General features: G+C 29.9%; 1 protein-coding gene and 1 long non-coding RNA gene across 2 annotated transcripts in view; both read right to left on the reverse strand.

Annotated features, from left to right (window-relative positions):
- Positions 1–12,798, reverse strand: part of LOC119612682 — a 35,686-nt gene that overhangs the window by 2,979 nt on the left and 19,909 nt on the right. The window lies entirely within an intron of this gene.
- On the reverse strand, positions 4,689–5,343 carry LOC119612680 (leucine-rich repeat extensin-like protein 3). Its single transcript, XM_037968529.1, has one exon. The coding sequence runs from the start codon at positions 5,277–5,279 to the stop codon at positions 4,740–4,742; it is 540 nt and encodes a 179-aa protein (XP_037824457.1). The 5' UTR covers positions 5,280–5,343; the 3' UTR covers positions 4,689–4,739.

The raw sequence follows: 12,798 nt of genomic DNA on the forward strand, positions 1-12,798 counted from the left end.
ATATTTAAACGTTCTTACATTACATGTATTACAAACAAACATAAAGATTTGCTTTAAAACTCGCAAAAACATTTAAATAAAACACAAAAAAGTATAAAAAGGAAAATTTTTAGAAACGCACTAGTTAAGGGTTTTAACAGCAGCAACAGTAGAAGGACCAACAACGTAAGCGCTGGCAATTTGATTAAAACACTAAAACTTCTCTTAAATACTCGGAGAGTAAAAGCAAAAACAGAACAATTATAATAATTGTTCAAAAAGAATCCAATTTATATAACAAAAACCCTTTTGACACTAAACGTTAAATAAACAATACAATTCCTATTTTTGTTTTTCTTTTATACTTTATAGAAAACACATAATGGCGCCCCCGCAATAATGAAAATGCATTAAAAATTATTTTTCTGCATTTTAAAACGTTTGAAGTAATAAATATTAAAAAAAAACAAAAACTTAACAACAATAAATTTAATAGAAGAATTATGGTGTTTGGTATAAATACATAAATCATATGAAAGTTTAGAAATTATTAACAATATAAAATATAAACAAAATGTAACATTACAAATGTAATAATACTCAAGCCTAGACAAATTGCTGGTATTATTATTTGAGTTTTCTCTGTCCTATTTTTTGCCCTCTACTTATAAAGTTCTTTAAATATTAATTAAATAAAAAGTAATAAATTTATTTTGTATTTATTTCATGTTAAAAAAAAAATGTTTGTAAAATCTATTTAATTATATATACATATATAAAACACATAAAAAGAAGTTTAAATTTAAAATAGCTAAACTTTGAAGTGCTAAATATGGTTGGACAAAAAATCAAGATAAAAAATTAAAGTTTTCGAAAACTCTTTATAAAAAGAGAAAATTTTCTATAAAAAGATTTTTCCAAAATTCTCTATAAAGAAACAATTTTAAAAAAGAGAGGAATTTTTCGAAAATTTTCTGTAAAAAGAGATATTTTTCGGACATTTTTTGTAAAAAGAGAAATTTTTTGAAAATTTTCTGTAAAAGGAGAAATTTTTCTTAAAAAAGAGAAAATTTTCAAAATTTTTCTATAAAAAGAGATATTTTTTAAATTCTCTTCAAAACGAGAAATTTTTTGAAAATTCTCTATAAAAAGAGAAATTTTTCGAAAATTTTTTCTATAAAAAGAGAAATCTTTCGAAAATTTTTTTTATAAAAAGAGAAATTTTTCGAAAATTCTTTATAAAAAGAGAAATTTGTTTGAAAATTCTCTATAAAAAGTGAAACTTTTTAAAAATTCTTTATAAAATGAGAAAGTTTTCGAAAACTTTCTATAAAAAGAGAAATTTTTTGAAAATTTTCTATAAAGAGATTTTTTTTTTAAAGTCTATAAAAAGAGACATTTTTCGAAAAAAGATAAGAAAAAGATAATTTTTTAAAAAATTCTTTATTAAAAGAGATTTTTTAATATAAAAAGAAAAACTTTTTATAGAAAAATCTATAGTCGACTCTATAGTCGACTCTATAGTCGACTCTATAGTCGATTCTATAGTCGATTCTATAGTCGATTCTATAGTCGATTCTATAGTCGACTTTATAGTCGACTCTATAGTTGGCTCTATAGTCGACTTTATAGTCAACTCTATAGTCGACTCTATAGTCGACTCTATAGTCGACTCTATAGTCGACATTATAGTCAACTCTATAGTCAACTTTATAGTCAACTCTATTGTCTGCTCTAAAATCTGCTCTTTAGTCTACTCTATAGTCGGCTCTACAGTCTACTCTATAGTTTACTCTATAATAGACTATAGTTTACTCTATGGTCGATTTTATAGTCGACACTATAGTCGACTCTATTGTTGACTATAGTTGACTCTATATTCGACATTAGTCGACTCTATAGTCGAAACTATAGTCGACACTATAGTCGAGTCTATAGTCGACACTATAGTGGAGTCTATAGTCGACATTATAGTCGAGTCTATAGTTGACTTTATAGTTGGCACTATAGTCGACTCTATAGTTGACGCTGTAGTCGACTCTATAGTCGACACTATAGTCGACTCTATAGTCGACACTATAGTCGACTCTATAGTCGACACTATAGTCGACTCTATAGTCGACACTATAGTCGACTCTATAGTCGACACTATAGTCGACTCTATAGTCGACACTATAGTCGACTCTATAGTCGACGCTATAGTTGACTCTATAGTCGACACTATAGACTCTATATTCGACACTATAGTCGACTCTATAGTTGACGCTGTAGTCGACTCTATAGTCGACACTATAGTCGACTCTATATTCGACACTATAGTCGACTCTATAGTCGACACTATAGTCGACTCTATATTCGACACTATAGTCGACTCTATAGTCGACACTATAGTCGACTCTATAGTCGACACTATAGTCGACACTATAGTCGACTCTATAGTCGACACTATAGTCGACTCTATAGTCGACACTATAGTCGACTCTATATTCGACACTATAGTCGACTCTATAGTCGACACTATAGTCGACTCTATATTCGACACTATAGTCGACCCTACAGTCGACACTATAGTCGACCCTACAGTCGACACTATAGTCGACTCTATAGTCGACACTATAGTCGACTCTATAGTCGACACTATAGTCGACTCTATAGTCGACACTATAGTCGACTCTATAGTCGACACTATAGTCGACACTATAGTCGATTCTATAGTCGATTCTATAGTCGACTCTATAGTCGACACTATAGTCGACACTATAGTCGATTCTATAGTCGACACTATAGTCGACTCTATAGTCGACACTATAGTCGACTCTATAGTCGACACTATAGTCGACTCTATAGTCGACACTATAGTCGACTCTATAGACGATACTATAGTCGACTCTATAGACGACTCTATAGTCGACACTATAGTTGACTCTATAGTCGACTCTATAGTCGACACTATAGTTGACTCTATAGTCGACACTATGGTTGACTCTATAGTCGATACTATAGTTGACTCTATAGTCGACACTATAGTCGACTCTATAGACGATACTATAGTCGACTCTATAGACGACTCTATAGTCGACACTATAGTTGACTCTATAGTCGACTCTATAGTCGACACTATAGTTGACTCTATAGTCGACACTATGGTTGACTCTATAGTCGATACTATAGTTGACTCTATAGTCGACACTATAGTGTATAATATAGTCGACTATATAGTTGTCCCTAATATGGGAATTTTTGCTATATTTTTATAGTAAGTTTTCATTTTTCCAAAAATTTCTTTTTTTATAGAGAATTTGGAATTTTTTTCTTTTTATTGAGAATTTTCCAAAATTTTTCTCTTTTTTTAAAAAGTTTTCGAAATTTTCTTAGAAAATTTTATAGAATTTTTGTTTCTATAAAAAATTATTACGAATTTGTTTAACATCTATTTAGCACTTTCTTTTGACAGCATTTTGAATTGTTTTTCTTTTTTTTTCGAATAAATTTTATACTACTATTTTTGTTTTAGAAATTCTAAACAAAATAAAATAAATAAATAATAATTTTTTTGTATATAAATATTTTATATTTTATTAAATTTAATATATATATAAAAAAAACAATTTATTAAATAAAAACACTATGTATTTAGTATATAGCCGTAAACTGTATGATGTATTTGTGTATGTATTTATTAGTTATAATATTTTATTGTTTTTCTTTTTATTAATTTTTTTTTGTTTAAAGTTTAACTTTGAAAAACTAAAATTTTGCTTTAAAAATTAGTATTTTTTTTTTAATTTTTGAAAACATTTCTTGCAGTAATTGTTTTTTTTTCTTTGTGTAATTGTTTTTTCTTTAATTTTATGTTTCATTTTATGTAATTGTAAAAAAAATATTATTTAATTTTTATCACTAAATAAAAATAAAAAATAAAGAAAAAGGAAATTTATATATTTAGCAATGTTTTTATTATTTTGTATTTTCTTTTTTTGATTGCTATATAAAGTTATAAAAAGAAAATGATGAGTAAACTGCCCTCGTATATGGAAAAAAAGTGCAGAAAGGCTTGTGTTGTATTTTTTCATTTTTGTTCCTTGTTTTTATGCTAATTTAGCTAAAATAATTTTGTTTGCTATTTTTACATTAATAATTTAATAATGAATAAATTAAAAAAAAAATTAAGAATTAATGAAAAAAGAATATAAATAATTTAAGAAGTTTACAATATTTAAAATGAAATCAAATTTAAATAAAATGAAAATCATATTGATATTTAATAAAATTATTAATGCAACGAGTTTATTTTTATTGTTGTGTTAAAAAGGGATTTAATTTTTTTTATAGAAGACATTCGAAAATTGTCTATGTTTTATGGAAAATATTCGAAATTTCTCTTTTTAAGGAAAATATTCGAAAAACTTCTCTTTTTATAGAACATTTTCGAAACGTGTTGCTGAAAGTATTATAAAATTCCAACAGTGTTCTAAAGGATTGAATCCAGCAGTAGTGACTAATATCAAGGTTCCAGCCAATAATTTGACGTTTCACTTTTTGCACTCTATATAGGGAAATGGGGGAATGATTATTATACAAATATTAACACACTTTTCTTTTCGCATAAAATTTTTACCAGAAAAATCCAGTTTCGGTTGCACTATTACGTAGTATTATGTTATTTTTCTAATCTTATTTATAAAAATTATAAAAAAAAAACACTTTTGTTTTTATTAATACCTATTCTTTATTGACATCCATTAATTATACATACAATTTTAATTGCTTAGTGTACCATCAGGCTTATAATGATGACCATCTTCCTTATATTCCTTATTTACTTTTAACGAATGATTAATAGTGCTGGTACCACCGGGTATGCCGGGAAATCCTTGAGGTGCTTGTGTTGGTTCGCCTTGAAATTGTGGAGGTGGTGGTCCAGGTTGTTGTACTGGTAGAGGAGGTTGATTGTAATAGCCGCCATAAGGACCATAGTTTGCTGGAGGTGGTGGTGGTGGGGGTTGTTGAGGTGGATAGCCATAATAATAGGGAGGAGGAGGATAATAACCGCCATAGGGTGTTGGTGGTCCTTGTGGCATATAAACTGGATGATTATAATAATTAGGATGACCATATGGATGTGGATGGGCGGCAGGCGGTGGTGGTGGTGGATAATTATATTTCTTATGATGTTTTTTACTACCACTTTCATTACTATTACTATCACTGCCACTATCACTGTCACTATCGGCCTGCACGCCCACCATGCAGATAAAAGCCACTAAAACGAGGCCTAAAAGCCATTGTAAGCGATTCATTCTCCAATGTCTTCTCTGATCAAGTAAGTTTTTCAAACTGATTTTTAGAAATTTAATTTCTTTTTGTTCTTAGTTAAGCTTTCAGATTATCCCTCAAATTGTAGATGATCATTTAATCTTCATTATTAGATTTTGTGATCATTGTATTGGTATGAATTTATAAGCGAGCGTAGAACTTATGTTGATAAGAATAATTTTATTTCAGAATTAAACTTATTAATTGTTATGTTGAGTGAGTGGTCTGCGTCAATGTCAAGTTCTTATTAGTTCAAAAATCTGTAGTAAAATACTTGTAATACAATAATACAACTTTCATTAAACAGAATAATAAATTGAACATTTTCGTCATTCCATGGTTTCCGATCCAATCAGATTTTCATTTACATTCTTCAGATAGCGATAAAAGTTCAACACAATATATTCAATTAACACAATCCTTGGCAAGACTGATATGTATAGTGATCACATTATAGTCATTTAATACCGATCTATATTAGACTTATTTATTGTACGAAATGTTATTAAATAAAAAACTTTTAAAAACCAAAGTTAAGATTATAATTAAGACGCGTGTTTACAAATTACGTAGATGTAAAAAACACCGTTTCCTCTGGCAAAAATAAACACAAAATTCATTTTAATCCAATTCAAAACTTTTGATTTTGAAACCACTTTTTGTTTTGATGTACATATTATTTTGTCCACAACTGTAGCTCCAAATATAGATGTTTTTGGTTTCGTTTTTATTTTAAATATAAATTGATAAGTATTTCTAAATATTATTAAATAAAATATTTACTTAATAGACTTATCTATTCCTAGAATTTTATAACACACGCTTAACATAAATAGCATCATAAATTTGCATAGTTTTTTAGAGTTTTATTTAAGCCTTCAATGACTACATTATGCGACAAAAATAAATACCTGGGATGTGATATAATTTTTTCTGAAATGTGGATCCAAGTAGAACAAGAATCTGTTTTTTACAGCATTACGTCGACCATAGAACTGGAAATTTTTTTGACTATAGCTTAGATTATGGGCTTGACTATTTATAGACAGAACTGTTTCTACGACTATAAAGCAGACTATAGTCTTGACTATAGCCATGACTACAGACAAGTCTATATATACTCTTGACTATATTCTTGTAGTCTTCTCTACAGCATTGAGACTAAACTAGACTATAGACTAGACTATAGACTACTACACTATAGAGTAGACTATATACTAGGATATATACTGAACTATAGACTAGACTATAGACTAGACAATAGACTAGACTATAGACTCGACAATAGACTAGACTATAGACTAGACTAAAGACTAGACTATAGACTAGACAATAGACTAGACTAAAGACTAGACTATAGACTAGACCATAGACTAGACTCTAGACTAGACTGTATACTACACTATAGACTAGGCTGTAGACTAGACTATAGACTAGACTATAGACTAGACTATAGACTAGACTATAGACTAGACTATAGACTAGACTATAGACTAGACTATAGACTAGACTATAGACTAGACTATAGACTAGACTAGACTATAGACTAGACTATAGACTAGACTATAGACTAAACTATAGACTAGACTATAGACTAGACTATAGACTAGACTATAAACTAAACAATAGACTGCATAGACTATAGACAAGACTATTAGGCTATAGACCAGACAAGGCTATAGACTACCCTATGAACTAGACTATACACTTGACAATATAGTATACTATAGACTAGACTCTGAACTAGACTATAGACTAGACTATAGACTAGACTATAGACTAGACTATAGACTAGACTATGGACTAGACTATAGACTAGACTAGACTATAGACTAGACTATAGACTAGACTATAGACTACTACACTATAGAGTAGACTATATACTGAACTATAGACTAGACTATAGACTCGACAATAGACTAGAATAGACTATAGACTAGACTAAAGACTAGACTATAGACTAGACAATAGACTAGACTATAGACTTGACTATAGACTAGACTAAAGACTAGACTGTATACTACACTATAGACTAGACTGTAGACTAGACTATAGACTAGACTATAGACTAGACTATAGACTAGACTATAGACTAGACTATAGACTAGACTATAGACTAGACTATAGACTAGACTATAGACTAGACTATAGACTAGACTATAGACTAGACTATAGACTAGACTATAGACTAGACTATAGACTAGACTATAGACTAGACTATAGACTAGACTATAGACTAGACTATAGACTAGACTATAGACTAAACTATAGACTAGACTATAGACTAGACTATAGACTAGACTATAGACTAGACTATAGACTAGACTATAGACTAGACTATAGACTAGACTATAGACTAGACTATAGACTAGACTATAGACTAGACTATAGACTAGACTATAGACTAGACTATAAACTAAACTATAGACTACATAGACTATAGACGAGACTATTAGGCTATAGACCAGACTAGGCTATAGACTACACTATGAACTAGACTATACTAGACTATAGACTACACTACAGACTAGACTATAGACTACACTATAGACTAGACTATATACTAGACTATAGACTACACTATAGACTAGACTATAGACTAGACTACACTATAGACTAGACTATAGACTAGACTAGACTGTAGACTAGACTATAGACTAGACTATAGACTAGACTAGACTGTAGACTAGACTATAGACTAGACAAGGCTATAGACAAGACTGTAGACTATAGACTAGACTATAGACAAGACTGTAGACTAGACTATAGACCAGACGACTATAGACTAGACTATAAACTAAACTATAGACTACATAGACTATAGACGACACTATTAGGCTATAGACTAGACGACTATAGACTACACTATGAACTAGACTATATACTAGACTATATAGTATACTATAGACTAGACGACTATAGACTGGACGACTATAGACTAGACGACTATAGACTAGACGACTATAGACTAGACGACTATAGACTAGACGACTATAGACCAGACGACTATAGACTAGACTATAGCCTACACTGTAGACAGGAGTATAGACTAGAATAGTCTATAGACTAGAATATACACTAGACTATAGCATATAAATTAGATTATAGAATAAACGATTGACAAATTTCTATAACTAGAGGATTGAAGAGTAATTATAGACGCTTGTACAATGTTTAATTCAAAACTATTCCAATTTGTTTTCGACCATAAAATCATTTTTGTCATAACATAAATAACAATTAGCAATTTTTGGAATCCAAACATGTTTTAAAAACATTGCGAAAAAACAGAGGTTTAAATTAGTAAAATTATATTTTTATTTAAAAGTTTATGTTAAATGTTCAGTATTTTTAATATTTAAGTATGACTGTAACTGCAGAATTTAAATTCTTTTAAATGTCTGGTCTTTTTGCTATTTTTTTTATTAGACTTCTAGTTGCATCATACATAAATTTATTACAACTCATAGGTTGTTATTACTCTAGCCGAGTTGTAGTGTGTGTACGTACAATTTTTTTAGCCAAAAACAGAATTTAAGCCATAATTGTACATTGAACTTTTAAATTCAAGCGTTTGCGACTCTCGTACAAGTTTGCGGTAAATGCGTCGCGTCCGTTGCAATGTTAAATTGATGTTACATCATGCATGTTCAAAAACTGATGCAATGTAAAATGTATGTGATGTATTTGTTTTGATTTTTTTTAATTGTTTCAAGAATTATTAAGATCCAAGCAACATTGGAACAAAAAACCCATTCATGATAAACTGGGTAGACTGGTAGTCAAGCCAGATTATTTTCATTAAAATTTATAGAAAGTTCTTTCAACTTGAAATTTAGCTTTAATTACTCGTACTGCTTAATATACATATTTTTTGGATTTAAATAAAATGTAACAATAAAAATTGTAATCAAGGATATATTTATGTTTATTGTTTAACTTTTAAAACTGGTAGTCAAGTAAGATTGTTTGGTTTTAATCTATAGAAAGTTCTTTCAACTTAATATATATATTTTTTTTAATTTTTATAAAATTTTTTTGTAATAAGTCATAAATTAAAATTGTTCTTAACTAAACCTTTACCTCGAACGTCGCACACTCAAAAAATATTGAATCTCAGAATTTCGACAATAAAATTTCTGGTTCCTGAACCTTAAAATTCTTAAAAAAATTTTATTTGGAAAATCATTATAAGCATTATTTTTATAGGGCAAAGTCCTAAGCTTCAAATTGTTATTTTATTTTAAAGCGTAAAAATTTAACTAATTTCATATTCCAATTAACGTAATACGACAATTTGAGTAATTTCTATTGCTCTATAACACGTTTTTAGAATATTAACATCTTATCTCTAGCACACTCGTATCTTATTTAAATATATGAGACATTCCTACTTGTTAACAAAATATTTAAATAAAAATAAATAACATATGTAAATATAACTTTATTATCTTAAATAATTTTAAAAGTACAAGATAAAAATAATGTAAAGTTTATCAAGTTTTATCTTATTTATATATAAGAAATACTTCAAAAGGTCAGTTAGACTTTTCTAGGTCGAATTTAAGAGTCCTTAATAAAAGTTAGAGAATTTATAGTTTGTAAAAATGTTCAAACTAGAGCTATAGTCTGAATTGTAGTTAACTCTATTGTCTGAACTAAAGTCTAGTCTAGTTAAGACTATAGTGAGGACTACAGTTTAGTATCTAGTCAGGAACTATATATATAGACGAAAGTCTGGGAAACAATCATATAATGTTGATTATAGTCTAAGCTATAGTCTGGATTGTAGTATAGTCTGGACTATGGTCTAGTTTATAGTTTAGTCAACAGTCTGGGCTATAGTCTAATCTAAAGTCTTTATTATAGTCCGTAGTCTGGACTATAGTTTAGGCTATAATCTAATTTTAGTCTATGTATATAGCCTATAGCTATAACTATAGTCATGTCTATAGTCTGTATTCAGGACTGTAGACTAGACTACAGCACAGACTGTGGCATAGACTAAAGTCCAGACTATAGACTAAACTATATTCCAGAACATAGTCCATACTATAGTCTGGACTATGTTCTAGTCTGTAGTCTGGACTATTGTCAGGTCTATAGTCTGGGGTATATATAATCAAGATTATAGTCACGACTATAGTTTAGTCTATAGTTTGTAGTCTTGACTAAAATCTAGTCTACAGACTGACTAGAGTTCAGCATACAGTTTGGTCTATAGTCTAGACTCTAGACTATACACTGAACTGTGGTCTAGTCTATAGTCTGGACTATAGTCTACTCTATACTCTGGACTATAGCATACTCTATACTCTGGACTATAGCCTACTCTATAGTCTGGACTATAGTCTACTCTATATTCTGGACTATAATCTACTCTATAGTCTGGACTATAGTCTACTATATAGTCTGGACCATAGTCTACTCTATAGTCTGAACTATAGTTTGGTCTATAGTCTGGACTATAGTTTGGTCTATATTCTGGACTTTAGTTTGGTCTATAGCCTGGACTATTGTTTATTCTATAGTCTGGACTATAGTTTATTCTATAGTCTGGACTATAGTTTATTCCATAGTCTAGTCTACAGTCTGGACTATAGTCTAGTCAATAGAAATGATTATATACTATTTTATTTTCTTAACCATGGTCAAGTCCATTGCCTGGTCTATGATTTAGTTAATAATCTGTACTGTGTTTGTTTGTACTCTATTCTGAGCTGGAATACAGTGTTTGTATTGTACTTAGCTGGTCCTTTGCCTGGTCTAGTCTATAGTCTGGGCTATAATCTGAATTATAGTATTGAATATAGGGGCGACTATTATAGTCTATCCGGTTTATAGCCTATTATATAGATTATAGTGTAGTCTATAGTATAACCAATAGTTTAGGATTTAGTTTAGACTATAGTTTAGTATGTAAGTAGTCTGGTCTATAATCTGACCTATAGTGTAGTCTATAGTATAGACTTTAGTCAGGACTACAGTCTGATCTATAATCTGGACTATAATCCGGTCTATAGTTTAGTCTATAGTATGAACTAGTAGAATATAGTCTGGATTATAGACTTGTCTTTAGTCTGAACTATATTCCATTCTACAGTCTGAACTATAGACTTGTACGTGGTCTGAACTATAATCGAGCCTAAAAATACCTACAGTGACAAACTACTTAAATATGTCGTTATAGCGAAATAAAAAAGTATAAATCTCAAAACAAATGCTCTTTCTCACATCTCTTAATTAACAGAACCAAAAACAAACAATCTGTTTTCATTGTTTTTATTTTTCGGGGGACTTTTTTTAAACAAAAATAAAATTTAATAAAAAAAACACCTACAAATAGACAAAAAGATAATAACACTCTTACTTATAAGTAAAATAAAAATTTATTTATTAATATTAATCTAATGAAACGAGTTTAAAATGTTCACTTCACTTAAATTAACATGTGTATAAAAGTTCAGAGTATGACAACGTAAATGAAGACAAAGCCACAGAACACAAAAAAAATTTCCCAAAAAAAAAAACAAAACAAAAAAGACGTAAATTGAAAACAATGAAAACAACCTGTATTTGTACGGTACCAACCAAGCAAATACAAAAGAAACCTCCAAGATAAACACGCGTAATTATAGATACTACATGGCTAGATACGAAGTTGCACACCGTACGTGGTGTGCAAGTGTGTTTGATCAACCGCTAAACCGTTAAAGCTGCATTGTACTACCAACACTGATACAGTGCTAGATGCAGTTGGCAGAATGTACAAACGCTGCAACTGTTGCAGTTTACGGCTTAGGAGTGCATTATTAGTGGACCATACTATGATAGAGTAGAAAATTCCACTCGAATATTTTCTAGTCAATAGTAGAAGGAAAAAAATTACGAAACTAAATTTTACTCAGTTGCATGCTAACCTTAGTGAAGTGATTCACATTGATACTAGTTGACTTTGAAATACAGTATAATAATATCATAGATTATGAAATGTAGATTGTTTGGCAAATAAATCTGTCAGAAAAAAAAACTGACAATTAATTTACATAAATATGTATAATAAGATCCACAGAGAACTTCACGCCGAGTATTTGCCGCTCCTAGCGGAACTATGTATTCATGATAATCGGATAACGGTAGTGAAGCGCATACGATTCAGTAAAGGGTTGTTAACTAACCTGTTGTGATCAGGTCAACTTGGAAAAATATTGATCAGAAAGGGTATTAGTAACTATGCCAAATATGCGTGCAGATAAACGGATTTTATCGGATCTCAACATAAACAAGTCTCCTGGACCAGATGGTATACCGGCACTGGTCTATTAGCCAAGCTTTTCAACATTTTATACCACTCCGGAAAATATCCGGAAAATGCTGGAAAGTTGGTAATACTCCTAAAAAGGGGGAGGCTAACAATCCTGATAACTACCGCTCATGTTCTAACGATATTAGAGTGGAATGTGTTCCTCTGATATAAGCGAACTTGTTCCCGATATCTGTATA

Source organism: Lucilia sericata, unplaced genomic scaffold (assembly GCF_015586225.1).
Source record: "Lucilia sericata isolate MDLA Ls3-8-SP2 unplaced genomic scaffold, ASM1558622v1 Contig001795F_arrow, whole genome shotgun sequence".
NCBI classification, from domain to species: domain Eukaryota; kingdom Metazoa; phylum Arthropoda; class Insecta; order Diptera; family Calliphoridae; genus Lucilia; species Lucilia sericata.

Excerpts from the sequence above, each read along its gene's own strand:
- LOC119612680 (XM_037968529.1), bottom strand. The coding sequence starts at position 5,279 with ATGAATCGCTTACAATGGCTTTTAGGCCTCGTTTTAGTGGCTTTTATC.